We start from the raw sequence: 19498 nt of genomic DNA, 5'->3' as shown, positions 1-19498 counted from the left end.
AACAGATGCTTCTAAGCCCTTCCTTTGTAGTTATACCAAATACGAACAGATTCTTCTAAGCCCTGCCTTTGTAGTTATACCAGTTACGAACAGATGCTTCTAAGCCCTTCCTTTGTAGTTATACCAAATACGAACAGATTCTTCTAAGCCCTTCCTCTGTAGTTATACCATTTACGAACAGATGCTTCTAAGCCCTTCCTTTGTGGTTATACCAATTACGAACAGATTCTTCTAAGACCTTCCTTTGTAGTTATACCAATTACGAACAGATGCTTCTAAGCTCTTCCTTTGGAGTTATACCAATTACGAACAGATTTTTCTAAGCCCTTCCTTTGTAGTTATACCAATTACGAACAGATGCTTCTAAGCCCTTCCTTTGTAGTTATACCAATTACGAACAGATTCTTCTAAGCTCTTCCTTTGTAGTTATACCAATTACGAACAGATTCTTCTAAGCCCTTCCTTTGTAGTTATACCAATTACGAACAGATACTTCTAAGCTCTTCCTTTGGAGTTATACCTGTAGTGAGTGGTGTTTAATCAAAGGAAATACTTAACTTTTTCATTATTAATGTGCCGTATGACTTGTTTATCGCAACCTGAAAAATTAAAGTTACCTACGATGGTTCCTAAGTCTTCTTCAATATTTGTAAAAGTATGTACTTTTTAATATAAAAGTGAATTTATGAAGGGAAATCTTGGCACTATGAATGCATTATGACAAACTCCGACGAAAAATTCAGTATTTCATTTCCCATAGAAAAATGTTTATTGTGTGTAAAAAAACAACAAAAAAAACAAGATCTTATTTCAAAGTAAAACTATAATTTGTAATTCAATATGAATTCATGTACATTGTAAAACGTACTTAAGAAATTCTTGGTAGTCATCATAGGCAGCCTCGCAACCAGGCCACTTGCAGACACCGTGTCCATACAAAGCGTGGTTTTTCTGAATTCCGTCATCCTTTGGAGAAGCGGTGGGGCTGCGCTGACCAGTAAGAGGAGTGGACGATGCCGATTCTGTTCCCGAATTATTATTCTGGCCGTTTAAGAAATGATGGGCGTTGGTGTTGGACAGTGGCGACATGGCTAAAGAGTTTGGCTGAAGCAAGCCATTGAAACAGTCCTTCAATATTCCAACATCGACACCAGAGGCACCATCTTTCCACGCCGTCTGTAGGTCATTGGACGTAAGGCCTAATGTAAGAGGAATAGGGAAGTACATGAAAAAAACAACTTTACTTGTTAAACAGTTAACACTAATGCAAGAGTAATTTAGCGGCATGATCAAAGTAGTTTGTTCAACACATGTTACTTTGATTACATGAAGCCATTTAGTGGGTTTTCATTGGTCACAAGACGTTGTCAGGGAGGATTGTGGACAGTTTTCTTTAAACACGTTGATACTTGTTCAATGAACTTTAAATTCAAGAAAGCACTTGAAGCTAACACTTAGTGTTTGTGTGCTTTGTATGTGTGGTATACTATATTATTTCTTTAATGTTGCTTTCACTAGTGGTAGTGGTTATAATATTTTATACATCTAGTTTTAATATCTATAATCTTCTATTATTATGCTTTTATTTGTTCTTAAGCGCAAAGTTATGCAATGGGCTATCTGCTTTCTGCCCATCGCGGTATCGAAACCCTATGTTAGCATTACAAGCCCTTGTACTTATTGCTAAGCCATCTGGGGGTGGGGTACTTTTATATAAAAACAGTTTTGTATTGTTAGTTTAGTATGTGGATTACGGACGACTAGCCTAAGTCTTCTAAGTTGGCTTAACCTTGTGAGATATTATTGGGTTTATGGTAAAAAATATCGTTAATAGCGATGGCACCCACATTTCATTCTAATCTTAATAATTAACAAAGTAAGAATATCATACTTAATTAGCTATACTCATTACCTGGTTGATTTTTAGTTTTGATCTATGTTGGTAACTTGCTCTGCCCGGTAGTTAATATTAAGTATTTTACAGTTGGTCCCCAATACACATCTAAAGCTTCAATCGTTACGATTCAAAATAAAAAGTGTTAAACATCGATAAAGAAGTCAAAATATGAAATAACATTTTAGTGTTTTAATGACATTGTAATAGAAAAACACTTTAGTAACACACTAAAAAACTCTTTCTTCGACAAAACACCTTGGCCTTTATACGAGATTAATTATAGTTAAGGTAAAAGATCAAACTCAATATTAGCGTTAGTCCAAGCTACGCCGTTTGAGTGAATGACAAGTTTTTCTACAGTTATTTACAAAACGTTTGATCTCACGATATAAAGAACAAAGTCGATTCTTACCTTGAGGCCAGAGAACTGGCGGTAGGCCTAACAAGTACTGTCTCTGTGACATCTGTAAATGTTGCATCAACTGTTGCTGCTGCAGAACAAGCTGTTGAAGTTGCATTTGTAATTGGTGTTTGCTGTTTTTTGCTTTGTCTCCAACACTGTTGGTGTTCAAATTGTTTAGCTGCTGGAGAATTTGACCTTGTTGGAGCATATTAAACTGTAACTGTTCTTGGAGGTGAGGAATAACTGATTCCAGTTGTTTCATTTGTTGATGTTGGTGTTGATCCTGGTGCTAGGTGACAGAGAGTAGAAATATAGACACCGCTAACGAATATTCAAAATTTTAATCAATAAACAAAGTAGAGAGTAAAGACTCCAAGTGTTTCAGTCATTCTTGAGTTATCTTATTGATGTTTAAAAAGACCTAAAATACCGGTAATCAATTATGATTTTCAGCCCTTCTTTGATTAGAGTTGAAAGGTTTGTTTGCTGTTAAACGCAAAGCTGCACTATGGTCTATCTGTGCTCTGCCAACCACGAGGATCGAAACCCAATTTTTTAAGCCTGCCTACTTACCGCTAAGCCACTGAGGGGCAAATTGGAAGGAAGACCAACTATTATTAAAGAGAGAATACTAATAATACTTCCTACATTATAGAATACACAGCATTTGTCGTAAGTGTAATACTTCCTATATTATAGAATACACACTATTTGTCTTAAGTTTAATACTTCCTACATTATACAATACACACTATTTGTCGTAAGTTTAATACTTCCTATATTATAGAATACACACTATTTGTCGTAAGTTTAATACTTCCTATATTATACAATACACACTATTTGTCGTAAGTTTAATACTTCCTATATTATACAATACACACTATTTGTCGTAAGTTTAATACTTCCTATATTATACAATACACACTATTTGTCGTAAGTTTAATACTTCCTATATTATAGAATAAACACTATTTGCAGTAGCTTTAATACTTCCTATATTATACAATACACACTATTTGTCGTAAGTTAAACTCACATATATAAATTTCATTGTGTATCGTAAACATATTAAGTTATTCAAACACCCATACATCTATTAAAAATGAAATAATTGATCTATTCATTATTTTTCTTTTGTATTCACTCGTGTTTCAAATTAGTTCTACCCCCTTTTAATTACTAATTTTATATTTTTCGTTAGACCTGACCTTAAATCTCGAAAGACGTAAATAATTACAACTATTTCTAGCAAGATTAATCTTCATTAACGTTACTTTCAATTATCTTCAATTACATTAAAAAATAGCAAAAACTATTATATTCAAGGATTTTTTACTGCATTCAGCAATATTATTTATTTCATAAAACAACACAATGTCTTCTAGCTTTCAATATAAGTACTGCGTTTCAACTTTGAATAAATGAAACCTGGTTCAAACTAAACTCAACGTAAAATTAAGACAATGGTCAAACTTTACCAGGCTTCCAAACAATTTCACATTCACTTCGCGGTGAATAAAATTTAATGCAAATAATATATCGTTCACTAGTGTACCTTCACGCAAAAAAATGTATTTCGATCAACTAAGTATAGCTATACTGATTCAAAAATTGAAAAACGTTTGTGGACCAGTCTGGAAAATTTGTTATTTAAAAGAACTTTTCAAAAGAAAAAAATTAAGAAGCAACTCAAGTTTAACACTGAATGAACAATTTAACAGTCCAAGATTTAAATATTGAACAACCTATTAACAAATGAATTAAAACGTAACAGGCACTCAGCAACAAGCTTTCTAAAGCATTAATTAGATATTATTCTATAAAATTAAAAGTAGGTATCATCAGGTGAATTTTTGTCACCTTCTCTTTTACTGGTGATTACAGAACTGTGAACAATGATTTGTTTGTTTGTAATTAAGTACAAAGCTACACGCCTTATCTTTTACTGGTTTGTTTGTTTGTAATTAAGTACAAAGCTACACGCCTTATCTTTTACTGGTGATTACAGAACTGTGAAAGCTACACGCCTTATCTTTTACTGCTGATTCACGGAACTGTGAACAACGATTTGTTTGTTTGTAATTCTTTGTACTTAATTACAAACAAACAAATCATTGTTCACAGTTCCGTAATCAGCAGTAAAAGATAAGGTGTGTAGCTTTGTACTTATACACAGAGGGCTATCTGTGCTCTGCCAATCACGGGTATCGAAACCCGGTTTCTAGCGTTGTAAATCGGCAGAAATGCTGCTGTGCCACTGGATGGCACGAACAACGAAACAAAAGGTATTTATGGAATTTTGATCATGAAATTAATGTAATAACAGAATATACAATATTTATCTAGGTGGTTCAAAATTTCTCGTAGAGTTTTTGTTTCTTGTATGTTTTAGCGGAAAGCTGCCCAGTGGGCTACTTACGCTGTGCTATCCCTTATACGCCCTTAAGCTAATCGCTGAGCGATTGGGGACCTTGCAATTGGTTATTAGGATTCTCAAGAAGTCTAGAAAATTGCTTAAATTTCAGAGAAACTCAAAAATCTAAGGAAATAAATTTTCGTTGTTGTTTGTCAGATTTCGCGCAAAGCTCCTCGAGGGCTATCTGCACTAGCCATTCTAATTTTGAAGTCAGATATGGCAGCTGGTCAACACCATTCACGCAAACACGTGGGCACAATACAATAACTGTACAAAATTTCAATTTCTTAATCAGGTGTGTTAATTTAGAGGGAAATTTCGAATATTTAGGAACCTATTTTAGTGTAAATGGTATAGTGAACATCAGTTATACGTGAAAAAGGAAGGGTTTTAAAACTGATGAAAATGTAATACTTCACTATTGGTCACTAACATGTTTTTAACATTCTAGTTCACATGTTTGCTCAAATCTTTGACAAATTCTAAGGAATACTACAAAAAAATAAATTTTTTTTTTCAAAAAAATGAGGGTATGAAAGTATAGAAACTGTTAAATCTTTAAATGTATTATTTATATGTCCTACAGAGTGAACAAAATTTTATAAATATTTCATTAGAGATTTGAAATTAATTATATAAAATTAATAATAGTTTTAAAATTTATATAAACAAAAATATTTATTTATTTTGCAGCTGAGGTAAACTATTATGAGACATATACAGTTACATTAAGACAACAGCTGTTTGCTAAAAAAAAAGCAAGTAGCAATCTTTGTAAAATACAGACTTAATATTGTTAGCATCATTTATATCTATGCTTTATCTAATAAAGCCAATATATTAAATATACAGCTTTTATAGAACAATATAGTACTATAACTTATGAGTTGACTGATTTGATGTTGAAGAAATTGTGCATTAAGAAGAAAGAAAGTTCTTAGTTACGTTATTGTGAGTTACTGATAGTTTTAGTATAAAGGATTAAGAGCACTTATTCAAGTGTAAGGCCATAGATATAAAGTGGACAATGTTCTTAATAAGAGAATAGAAAATTTCTCCGTGTTATTTATGAGACCAGATTACAGTCTTTCCTATTCAAAAATGTCATCATCTTACTTCTATTAATATTTTGCTTTAAAAAGGAGGGATTTATGATATTTGTATTTTTACTACCGATGCCCAGAAAATATCGCTAAGGAAATATTATACTGAATAGTAATAACACTTCTAAACATGCATTACATAATAATTTCCGGTGAAAACGTGCACTCGAATAGCCGAACAAAACATAATTACTTGGTAGGTCGTGTTTTCATTAGAACAAAACATAATTACTTGGTAGGTCGTGTTTTCATTAGTTTCAAATTTGGTGCTTCATAAAATGTATTACTTTTCACATGAAAGAAAAATGTGATTAACAACTAAACCTTTTTTCCATCTTGTGAATTTCAAATTATTCTCTAGAACGAACACAGAATAGTAGTGGTTCGCCATTTTTTGTTACTAAATGCCATTTTTGGCATCTTGAAAGAACTAATGGGTGATAATTGATGTGTAGGATGGGGCAAAAAATTACTAAACAGCTGATACTATAAGTGTGGTAAAGTTGATATAATACAAACCGTATTTAGTTATTGTTTCTTTCAGTTCATTAATAGGTAAAAATTAGAAAATGTTCTAAATGAAACAACTGTACAGGCACTTTGGTCCATCCTATATATAGACACACTCAGAGGTTGAGTACGTTATATTCAAATGATTTTGAAGCCTCACCACGTCGTTATTGTCCATGTCACCACGTCCTATTATGACGACCACCACGACTCTTGACCCAGGAGTTGCTGCCAATGTTATTATTGCAAAATTGGGTCTGGCATGGCCTGGTGGTTAGGGCACCCGATTCGCAATCTGTGAGTAACAGATTTGAATCCAGTCACCAAACAAGCTCGCCCTTTCAGCCGTTGGGGAGCGTTATAATAAGACATTCAATCCCAAGAGTTGGCGTTCGATGGTGTTCACTAGCTGCCTTTCCCCAAGTCTATCACTTTTGGATTAATGACGGCTAGTACAGGTAGCCCTCAAGTACCTTTGCGCGAAATTAAACAAACAAACAAAGAAACTATTGCAAATAAAAAAAAGACTGTATCATAGGGCTGCCATGTCCAAAGCCAAACACCCCTCCCTACTTGATTTACACAATCTATACAGTGTACGAGGACGAGGTTTCTCAGCGCCCTTTTCAACAGTTTGATTGCACAGAAGTCTCTGCGTCCGGTGAGTTGATCGGTATATTTTCTTTTGGAGTATCAGGTATAGCCGTTTCATTCTCCGGCTGCTTGAGGTATGGAATGGTAGAACCGATATGTCCTGTAAGCAACTTGTGTGCACGTGACTTGTGTCGCTTTCCAGGTGGAGATCCTTCTTGATTATGTTTTGTACTGTTGATTGGGACACATGGATGGCATTTACAACTGACCTTTGTGTTCGTGGACTCTCACCAGTTACAAGACATTGCAGTTTGCTTACCACGCCTGAAGTACGACATTTTCTCGAAGGTCCTGGTACCCAAGTTGATCCATATTTCTTTGTTTTCCAGTGCCATTAAGTTAAAAGGATATTCTCGTTTTGGAAGTTCGAAATTTCTGATCTGAACACATCTTTATAATTTGAATGTATAAATATCTTACATCGGAAAGGGCTATTACATACCCTTTCAAAAGCGAACAATCTTCGGAGGCATCACTCTACCTAATTAACATAAAAATGTCAAATGTAGTTCAGATACATTCCTTTCCACCGCGACTTTATATGGGCTGTAATAGTCATGTGACTTGCTGATTTGCATATTCAAAATAATTTTAATATAGTGTACCAAACCTCTATATATTATGTTTCCACCAAATCTTTATAATGATATTTTGTGACATACGCGTCCCCTGGTAGCAAGTCAAAATATTACTAAAATATAAAGTAAAATCGTTAGGGCCAAGAACTCAACTGTTCGCAACAAGCCTCATCGGTCAATCAATCCCAGTTTCCGTAAACCATTCACACGATGCACAATTCTTTATAATGATATTTTGTGTTATCCGCTCTTTGTGGTAACAGCCCTATATATTACTAAAATGTAAACTAAAATATTTAGGGTCAAGAACTGAACAAGCTATATTGGCCGATCAAGCACTGAAAAAACAAACAATGTTTACTAGAATTGGGATTTTTGTTTTTCAAGTTTGATTCGTTGATTCTTCATTGAGTTAACGTATTAATTTTTTTATCAATCTATGGCGAATGCGTCCTTCAGTGGCAGCTATTTGAATGTAAGTTGTGGACATTGGTGGATGAATAACTGGTTGACAAGTAAACATATTTTTGTAAAATATTGTTGTGTTACGATAAATAAGTAAACATATTTGGTAATCAAACATATTTTTGAAAATTGTTTGCATTATGTAAATTAAAAGGAAAAATTCACACTGTTAGAAAAATAAAGGCCGGAGCCATGCAATTAATGTTCGTTTTGTCCTAAAATGAAAACAGGACACAATAAGAGAAAATCAAAATTACAACTCTCTACTCCTTCTATTCACCCGTTTTATGCACATTATTTCAGAAAGATTATTTTTTTATCCATCTCCCACTTTTTCTAATTTTTAGTACATTGCTAACCACATACCCGCTATGAACAACAAATCATAAATCAATTTATCTACTTTTGTACTGAATTAGCGTAGTACATACTACATTAATGATGTATGTTGAGTAAGTATCTTTGACATTACAGATGCTAAAAATACATTCTTTCATAATCTATAAAGAAGAAAGTAATCTCTCACACTGTTCCACATACTTGAAACTCCCCATTAGAACCGGTATCAATACAACATAGAACAGAGAAATCTCTCACACTGTTCCACATACTTGAAACTCCCCATTAGAACCGGTATCAATACAACATAGAACAGAGAAATCTCTCACATTGTTCCACATACTTGAAACTCCCCATTAGAACCGGTTTCAATACAACATAGAACAGAGAAATCTCTCACAATGTTTCACATACTTGAAACGCCCCATTAGAACCGGTACTAATACAACATAGAAATCTCCCACCCTGTTTCACGTACTTGAACCCCCCCCCCCCCCCATTAGAACTGGTTCCAATACATATGACACGTTTAAGATAAAGAACTAGAAATGGGTTAAGTTAATTAGTTTACAACCTTCTTCACTCAACTCATTATTCCGGAACGTTATATGTAAAAATTTTGCTTCATGTCTTCCTTTAATAGAAGAAAAGTACCATCATTACCCAGAATTAATAATGTAATTGAGAAGTAATATTCCTATAACTCCACACTAGAATCCGCTCAATTTAGAAATTGAAAAAGTTACATATATACCGTACAATAACTGAAGGAAAACTATAGCTACCATTTCCTTGATGCATTAACGTTTCAGGCTTAACGCTAAAGTTAGTATACAAACCAGAAAGAATCATAAAACTGCATCACACACACGTATAATAATGTATATTGCTACTAGGATAATTATATTGTTATGGATATTTGATAAATGTAAGCATATGAAATAAATAAACTAGACGCACTTTCACAGGGTCACCGAAAATGTTGTTTCAAGAGTAAATAAAACCAAAATTAAGAGTAACAAATATTTTTATTTCTTGCTTTTCAAGTTCATATGTCATGCCGTGTTGTAGCCTACAGAGTGCATAATACTTTTCGTGCGCACGTTCTACTGATGTCACGGCAGTACAAATTGCAACTTTAAGCGTCCTTTACGTGATGTCATTTTACTGTCTACTGACTGACTGACAGACAACACACTACTGTATAGTGGTGAAAGCGGTTAAAACATGTGAACCTTCCGGGCGGCCTTCGGCCCCCTTTCTGGGGAAATTAGATTGCCCGTCATTGTTTGATAGAATTAAAAACAATACTGATAACATTTATAAATAAAATACTGACAAAGAAGATATAGCTGAACAATAAAATCAATTTGCAAACAAAGCAAACTACTTGCTTAGAAGAAAACTAAAGTTCAACCTGGAAATCAATATTAGACCCAATAAGAAAAAAAATCTCAGCAATATTCAGCTGAAATTTTAGAAATATTTTCTTTAACTGACCTTAAATCCAAAAAGGGCCATTAGAAACAAAAACAAGAACTATGATTAAATAGTACAAAGACTGACTCATTGTATGATACAGCAGAATCTCTTATAATTCTTAGATAAAACAGTTTTTTGTTGATAAAGGTATCCGTTGTTTGCTCAAAATAAAACGAAACATTCTTGCAGTCGTCATCATTGAAAATTATAAAAGTTGTCAATTTCAACATTTTCCTGAAATCTTTCGTAGACCCTTCGTTACAAGCTTGGTCGTTGTACATCAACAAGTTGATGATCTTGTCTGTAAGATGTTACATTAATTATCGGTACAATGAATGAGGTTAGTGGGCTATATTCAATATGTAGATGACGTAATTGAACAATACAAAATTAATTTCTTCCTAGACAGTTTCGTGATGGTCACCACATACATACTGTATACCGTGATCCATTACAGATAAAGGCAGATTCGACTTTCACTGCGGGAAATATAACAACAGAATGCTAGAAATGACGATTCTTACCTGCTGTTGCAGGAAAAGGGACTGTTGTTGCTGCAGCAGCTGCTGTAGTTGACCTGGCGAAAGAAGTTGTTGCTGAAGCAGCTGCTGCATTTGATGTTGGGCCAGCAGCTGCGAATTCATCATCAACAGTGGAGATACGTGATCCCCGTTTTCTTCTACGCTATCGGAAGTTTGTTTCTTGGTTTTTTCAACTTCTTGAGTCCTTGGATGCTAATGGAATTAAATAAGGGTTTTATTTTTATTATACACAGAATTATCAGAAGGTCACTCACTACTCACAACTGATTGGCCCCTTAATGAAAGCTCTCTAACAGGTGGAGGTGACATGCCATTACAGGTAAATGCACGATATAAACACACACTATATAGTTTGAAAAACAAATGTTTAGCATTTCGACTTAATGCGTTGTAAAACACAATGATACGAATTAATCAGGCCCGACATGCCAGGTGGTTAGGGGGCGCTCGACTCGCAATCTGAGGGTCGCGGTTTCGAATCCCTGTCCCGCCAAATCTACTTTCAGACGTGAGGGCGTTATAAGTGACGGTCAATCCCACTATTTGTTGGTAAAAGAGTAGCCAAAAAGTTGGCGGTGGGTGGTGATGACTAGCTGCCTTCCCTCTAGTTTTACACTGTTAAATTAGGGACGGCTGCGCAGATAACCCTCATGTAACTTTACGCAAAATTCAAAAACAAACAAAAAAATTAATTTGATGTTTGTTTGTTTCGGATGTTCGCGCAAAGCTACACAAGAACTATATAAGATAGCCGTTCGTAATTTTGGTATGAGAGACTAGAGGGAAGGCGGATAGTCAACAACACCCAACATCAGCTCTTGGACTACAACTATAATCAAATATTTGGATTTGAATGTCAGTCTTATAATATACCCACGGCCACAATAATTGGACGCGAACGATAGACTCTCGAATTCGGCCACGCTAACAATAGACCACGGAAAAATAAATTAGTTTCACATCGCCTTCATTTTACAACATAAAAAAAAACTTTTTTGTGAGATTTTATTTTGAAGTTAATGCGTAATCGCTAAACCAAAACCCATCAAATGAAGAATAATACATAACTTTGTGGTAGAAATGTATTAATACTTAACGAGTTTCGACCCATAGAAGTAAGTCGTCATCATCATCAGGTTCAATTCGATTACAATTGGGAGCCTCACTTTAAAATTATAATTAACATACCCATAACACGTATCGTGTGTAACCTATTTGAAAACAGCGGTATTAAACACAAAATGGGGGACTCTTCGCCATAATAATACAAGTATAAGAAAATGTTGAATATGAATAGTGGCCGAGCTGAAATCTCTGAAGTACATGATACGTGTAAGTAATTGGTGTTAGTGGCCGAACTGAAATCTCTGAAGTACATGATACGTGTAAATAATTGGTGTTAGTGGCCGAACTGAAATCTCTGAAGTACATGATACGTGTAAGTAATTGGTGTTAGTGGCCGAGCTGAAATCTCTAAAGTACATAATACGTGTAAATAATTAATGTTAGTGGCCGAGCTGAAATCTCTGAAGTACATGATACGTGTAAGTAATTGGTGTTAGTGGCCGAACTGATATCTCTGAAGTACATGATACGTGTAAATAATTGGTGTTAGTGGCCGAGCTGAAATCTCTGAAGTACATGATACGTGTAAATAATTGGTGTTGTTTGCCTCCACGAGAACAGCGACTTAAGTTAAAAAACTGGTGCTAATTCTTTAAACCTGGTTTCCTCATCGACTGCTTACCTCGTATATATTATATTATTTTACTAAGGGTGGTGGTGTTCGATCAAGTTCTGTAAAAAGTCGGGATAGGTTTCAATATCAGGCATGAATTATAAACAAAACGTAGGCATGTGACAAAGGATGTTCTTTCTAGGTGACATTTTTTAAATTCATACACATGCGTAGATATGTGTGTGTGTGTGTTTTATAGTGTAGCAGGTAACCTTTGGAGTAAAACAGCCTTTACAAGGGGAGTACATCTTCCCTCTAAGAAACAAAGATGTGTATTTTTATAGTGGAAGAATAAATGAGTTAGCGAATACATATAAACAACATAAGCTAGACAGTATATTACCAGTATAAATGAGTTAGCGAGTACATATAAATAACATAAGTTAGATAGTGTATTACCAACATAAATGAGTTAATCAGTATATAAACAACATAAAGGAGTTAGCCGGTATATTAACAACATAAAGGAGTTAGCCGGTATATTAACAACATAAATGAGTTAGCCGGTATATTAACAACATAAAGGAGTTTGCTGGCATATTAACAACATATAGAAGTTAGCCGGTATATAAACAACATAAAGGAGTTAGCCGGTATATTAACAACATAAAGGAGTTAGCCAGTATATTAACAAAATATAGAAGTTAGCCAGCATTTTAACAATATAGAGGAGTTAGCCAGCATATTAACAACATAAAAGAGTTAGCCAGCATATTAAGAACATAAAAGAGTTAGCCAATATATAAACAACATAAATGAGTGAGTCGGTATATAAACAACAGACATTCATCAAAAATAAAGGCGTGGCTTTTAAACAGAAGTCAAACTTATAGCTATTTCACATATAAATGTGTGTGTGGGGGGGGGGGAGGGTATCTGTTAATTGGAAGAGAATGCCAGAGTGAAAATGTCTGTTTTAACAACTGAAAATTAATTGAGCTGACGACCTATATGTGCAGACTAAAAAATGTTAATCGGGAACTCATTCCACAAGTAGAGGCGTGGCTGTTGAAAAAAATATATTATTGTTCTTTCCTCGATAGAGATTTCTTTCAAGGTAAATAAAGTAAAACAGTAAAAAAGGGACAGTACGTTATAATTACGTCGAAAACGAATAAAATCAACAAAGAATGGGCGGGGATAAAAAAATACAAATGGTATATAAATACAGTGTACACCTCTCAGAATTAATTGATTTGAATGAATGATTTATCGTTATAAAGGAAGGCAGAAGTATGTATAACCCTTATGTAGTTTAGAGAGTTTTTACTTGCAGAAATAAATAAATATATCACAAACTGTCTACAAGAAAAAATACGTATTGTGGTAAAATAACTATTAAAATTGAAAGATAAAATATTCCTGTAACTTAGTTGAAGCTTGTGAATATTCCAAGAAAATGCTAATTTAAAGTTATCATAAATATATTGTAGAGTTTAATCAGAAGAGTAATTTTTACAAATACGTAAGCCTTAAGTGACAAATGTTCAGTTTAGTAAGTTTATTGTTATAAACTTCTGATAAAAAAATACACAGTATTAACTTGTAACACAGAGACAATAGAACCAAATGATATAATTATAAAACAATTGTTTTAATTACTTCTGAGTATATGGTGGATAAATTAAATATCAAGAAGATTTAATGCACTGCTTAAATGTTAAAATGAAACATATAATTACACTTACATACTGCTACGATATTTAAGATAGACATTTGTTTCGTGTAGATAAGGGGAAATATAGCCATCATGGTTATATTTAAATGTTTATATTTAAATGTTAAAATGAAACATATAATTACACTTACATACTGCTACGATATTTAAGATAGACATTTGTTTCGTGTAGATAAGGGGAAATATAGCCATCATGGTTATTCTCATAAACAGTACACGCAACAATCCACTAGTGGTTATATAGTTTTTATGAAGAATTTATAGAATTAACCACTTGGTCATCTCAAGATATTTGAAATACACGAAACACTCGAGAAAACTTGTCGAACAAGTAGTTATCTACTTAATATTTAGCATTAACACGAGTAGGACTGTTGATGTTGCGCACAAAATCACATTTCGAGTAACTACATAGAACCGCCATGTTCTTAACTGATTACAGCACGCGCCCCTGTCAGTTCTGAGAACAGGTTATGTAGCGTAATTCACCACTGACTAAAACGATTTATAAACAAAATGAAAATTATTTTACGTAGAGAATATATTATATGTTTCTCATACAGGTACTTGAAGAAGGCAGACCAATGTTCTGTTGAAACGTGTAGTACGTTATATTCATAAAATAATTTAAATTTTTGCTTATAAATCGTTGTTTGTCAATTTAATTATTGTATTACCATAGTGTGATCCCTACACACTGAAAAGTGGTTATTTAGTGCAATTCACTCCATGGTTAACAAGGTATCTAACTACAACATCCTCTGAAGCTGTTAACAAAATACTACAACATACTCTGAAGCTGTTAACAAAATACTACAACATACTCTGAAGCTGTTAACAAGGTACTACAACCTACTCTGAAGCTGTTAACAAGGTATCTAACTATAACCTACTCTGAAGCTGTTAACAAGGTATCTAACTACAACATACTCTGAAGCTGTTAACAAGGTAATACAACCTACTCTGAAGCTGTTAACAAGGTACTACAACCTACTCTGAAGCTGTTAACAAGGTACTACAACCTACTCTGAAGCTATTAACAAGGTATCTAACTACAACATACTCTGAAGCTGTTAACAAGGTACTACAACCTACTCTGAAGCTATTAACAAGGTATCTAACTACAACATACTCTGAAGCTGTTAACAAGGTACTACAACATACTCTGAAGCTGTTAACAAGGTACTACAACCTACTCTGAAGCTGTTAACAAGGTATCTAACTACAACATACTCTTAAGCAGGTAATGACGTCTCTGTAGGTGTGACAGTGCGAATAAAATTGTGATGTACCTATACTATTGGTATAAGCGTAAGCTTAATGTTTTTGATGTATGAAAAAAAAAGTTATAAGGTAATAAACACTCAGCAGCTTGCAGTCCAGTTTGGATTAAAGAGGGTAAAGGTTATAACCTTGAAAGTCCCAAAGTCTTAACTATAAGCTTGGTGCATCTAGCTACTTGTATATTTTCAACTCCGAAAATGAACGTTCACAGAATCTTCATGAATTTCAGTTATGACTAATATGAAAGCCTATGGCATGACGAAGACTTTCACTTCTGTTCACTAAATTTCGATCGCTTACCCTTAACATATGGGGCCTCGACTCACACCCCATCACCGAACATGCCCACCCTTTCAGCGTTATAATGTGAAGCTCAATCTCATTATTTGTTGTTAAAGAGTAGCCCAAGAGTTGGTGGGTGGTATTGACTAGCTGCCTTCCCTCTAGTCTATTATACTTAAATTAGGGACGGCCAGCGCAGATAGCCCTCGAGCAGCTTTGTGCGAAATTCAACAAACTTTCAAAATGTTTGTTCAGTCACTTAATCACTTACTTTTAACGTCTTCACGAAATCCCAGTTGCTTATTTACAACGTGTTTTAACGCTTATATTTAACGTTTTCACCATATCCGATTTATTGAATAATTTTATAATTTGTCGTTGTTGTTGTTCAAATCATACATAAACATGGGATAAAACGATACCTCCCATAAACACTATTCGACAGTTGTAAAGTTTGTTTGTCAAATTTTGCGCAAAGCTATCCACGGCTATCTGCGCTAGTCGTCCTTAGTTGTGAAGAGGTAGACTGAAGGGAAGGCAGCTAGTCATCACCACCCACCGCCAACTCTTGGGCTACTCTAACCGAATAGAGATTTGATTGTTACTCTCATAATGCACCCACAGTCCCAAGAAGCAGGGTATGAATTTGCGGCAACAGGACCCAAACCAGGAACCCTCGGTTTCATAAAGTGACAATAAATTTAAAATCAATGTATATGTAAATTGAATGTTGTAATATTGTACGAAACTTCTCTAAAAATTATCACTAACTTAACACTAAGTTACTACAATTTAACAAATTCCGTGAAAACAATGTTATTTCTGTGGAGAAAACTTTTTTAAACATGAACAATTTACTTCTAGAAGACACCTAGCCATAAAATGTAAACTTATTTCTACACACACGTGTACGTACATATGCCCCTTTCTCTATATGTTCACGTATAGTTGTCAGCGTTCATCAAGCGAATGAATATTTGAAATCACATTTTTTGTTATTTCTATCTCGAAGTCACCATGTCTATCCCCTTCTCTATCTACACAACAGTATTTTGTCTAAATCTCTGAACATCCCAGCATACAGCAGTTCCAAGCCGATGTACACGATTAACCAGAAGGTTAATAGCAGCCAAGTCACGAAGGCGCAGGCCACGCTGCACGCGCTATGTATTATTTATGATCCCTCAAAGCAGAATTGTACATTACTCCACCCTAAGCAAGCTTACCCCCTTACCTTTCACTACCTTGGGCAAGACAAACAGTAGTTGCCATAGAAACAACGGAGGTAGCGGGTGATCAGAATTTCATGTAAATAGTCTCGAAAGAAAGCAAAGCTTAACAATTTGTAACAAAAAAAGGAAGTACATGCGTTATATTGATGGTTGAGATACACGTTGAAACTATATTTCTTTAATTTTCTACGTCTCCATCCACTCAGTCGAATCTACTTGTCCATCTGACTTGGTCTTTTGGTGACCATAATGAACTAACAACTGATTAGACTAGTTTCACCATAATGACTAACAGCTGATTAGACTAGTTTCACCATAATTAGCTAACAGCTGATTAGACTAGTTTCACCATAATTAGCTAACAGCTGATTAGACTAGTTTCACCATAATGAGCTAACGACTGATTAGACTAGTTTCACCATAATGAGCTAACGACTGATTAGACTAGTTTCATCATAATTAGCTAACATGTTAGAAATACGCAAACAAAAGCGTATAATAAGCCACATAATATTACATAACTATTCAACCTTTTTACTTTGTAGATACAGAAGAGAATGATTGAGTTTTTGTATGCCATTATGTAAATTTGACATTATTAACTAGCTTAAAACATGCGCCTGTCAAGTTATCGTACCTTCTTAATGAAAAGAATTAGTTTTCAACCCATGCGGCACCTTGTGCGCACATAATTGGCCAAGTCGGAGATCCGTAGGATTCAGATATCGTTGTCTCTAACTCTGAACTATTGACCAGACGAAGAGCAGCCTCAAGGGCTTTGGCATCACGTCTAGAACCTTTGACCCTTGTAACACTAATCACTAGGCTACGACAGTTCGCTTCTTTAAGGGATCGAGACAGTTTGTAAGTTAAGATTTTTTTTTTATTGAGAGCGAAAGAGTTAGCTTATGGGATCAAAGTTGTAATGATAGAAAAGTAGTGTATGTCGTGTCCACAAAAATCTAACGATAGCAGGATTAATGATGCTGGATTCCGATATCCGTAAAATCGCGGATACATGCTTCAGAAACTCGAAAGATACTAAGGTCGTTTGGCCATGGCGAATTTATGGTAACAACGAAACCACTGGGCTGTTGCCAAAATCTGGAAATTTTCACGATACATATGGCTACATCTTATATCTTGTCATATACATTTGTTTCTTTTATAGCTTGAAAGAGGGTCAAGCTTCGACACATGATGTTTATGACAGTTTTCTAAATCGAATCAAGTACCCATGAAAAATATTTCTCCACTTTGACTTCCAAACCTTGGATTTTATTCTCTAAAAAAGTGTCGATATCATGTTGAAAAAAATGTGTTTAGAATAAGCACAATCTGAACAAACGAGTAATAGAGGGAGATTTAAATATACTGTTGTAAATGTAGTGGTGCAAAACGTCTAAGCTAGCAAAGCAAAGAGGCTTTTTTAGGCCTAACAAAAGTGGTTAATTTTACGTTTTAGTGCAGATGGTTTTTCCATACATTTCTGGATTTCGAATCAAACGGGTTTAAAAGCGCATTTGATATTAATATTTTGTCTGTTATAATGCGGTGCCAACATTTCCAGGTCTGGAGCCAAAAATTACATTAATATTAATTTTCGGTAATAAAAATCAGTAGACTTTAAGCCCGAGAGGTCGAAGAAAGTAAGAAAGAGATAAAGTATTAAGAAACAGCGAGCGTATATATACGAAAAATAATTTAACTTGTTATCTTTTGTCGTTCAGTGATAGCAGTGTGGCTATAAGATCACTTGCTGCAAACTTTCTCCACTTTGAAAATCGATTAAAATACAATTTCTTTTTTTTCCAACACCATAGAAGATTAGGACTATGGACTTAAAATATCCATTTTTAATGTTTCTCGTAAGTTGTCCCTGATGAGGAATTATATCAAGGGCTGAGATAAACACCTACGTCAAGTTTACTAGGTAGGTATACAGTAAGTATAAGACGAACTGATTAATCAGCATGATCCATTAATGACCTAATGGTTAACCCTTAACAGAGAAAATATTGGGTATTTTTGTAAGTAATAAACTAGAGAAAATCTTAAATGTCACAAGAGCTATATTTCTGTTGCATGGTCAGAAAGCATTACGGAGTTTTCCATAATAAATAACTTTTCTCTTTTTTTTTCTCTCTTCTAATCTAATTTAAATCTGCTATTTACTGCCATCTATTGGGCTGAACTTTAACTTTAGTGCTAATATATCCATTGAATTAATCTGTTAAAACAATTTTAAACTGCTTTTCTTTGCTCCTTTGTTGAATTTCTTACATTTTTTATTGGTATTCATCAACATAAATTTAAAGAATGTCAGAATATCCACATTATGGAACTAAAAAATTATATTTTCAAACTTTAATATATAATGTATTTTAATAAAGGATTAATTCAAAATTCCAGACAAAGGTTTCAAGCGACAAAAGAAAAGAAAGGAGAATCGGGATTCATAAACTATTAACGGTCTTAACGGCCCTCGAAGGGATGCATAGGTTGTATATAAATTTATCATGTGAGAAACAAATATGGGATATTCGACTTCGGTATCGCATGGCTGAAAAATTATTTCATCTGTTAGAGCTAAATGAATTATGTTAAACGATGAACATATCGCTTTCTACGTGGTTTTAAAACATTTTGTTTTCTCTTATTTGTCTCACAAACTTTTTAATTTGTCAGGTGGGGGAATGGGGGGTGGGTAAAGCTTCTTTTGCACGCAGTGAATCTAACTAGCGAATCTTTTTTAAAGCTGTGAGCTTCACTGATCGCTGAAATCACTCAGATAGCCGAAACATAGTCACGTTACTTAGCAAGTAAATGATTAAGTGTGTGTGAACCTTTTATTTATTTTTTTTATCTTGCTTCGATCTGGTAGAAGTGTTT

At 34.3% G+C, this 19498-nt stretch overlaps 1 protein-coding gene across 3 annotated transcripts in view; it reads right to left on the bottom strand.

Moving 5' to 3' along the window:
* The window catches only part of LOC106463391 (forkhead box protein P1-like), a 182237-nt gene that overhangs the window by 30597 nt on the left and 132142 nt on the right, over positions 1 to 19498 (bottom strand). For all 3 annotated transcript variants that reach the window (XM_022390868.1, XM_022390869.1, XM_022390870.1), the window contains 3 exons: positions 10375 to 10584; positions 2310 to 2589; positions 869 to 1199 (listed from right to left, as the gene is read on the bottom strand). In XM_022390868.1, the coding sequence (XP_022246576.1) occupies positions 869 to 1199; positions 2310 to 2589; positions 10375 to 10584 (821 nt within the window). The remainder of the gene's footprint in view (positions 1 to 868; positions 1200 to 2309; positions 2590 to 10374; positions 10585 to 19498) is intronic.

The sequence above is a fragment of the Limulus polyphemus genome, unplaced genomic scaffold (assembly GCF_000517525.1).
Source record: "Limulus polyphemus unplaced genomic scaffold, Limulus_polyphemus-2.1.2 Scaffold1394, whole genome shotgun sequence".
Classification (NCBI taxonomy): Eukaryota; Metazoa; Arthropoda; class Merostomata; order Xiphosura; family Limulidae; genus Limulus; species Limulus polyphemus.
The sequence above is the reverse complement of the archived record's forward strand: the minus strand, read 5'-3'. Positions and strand labels throughout refer to the sequence as shown.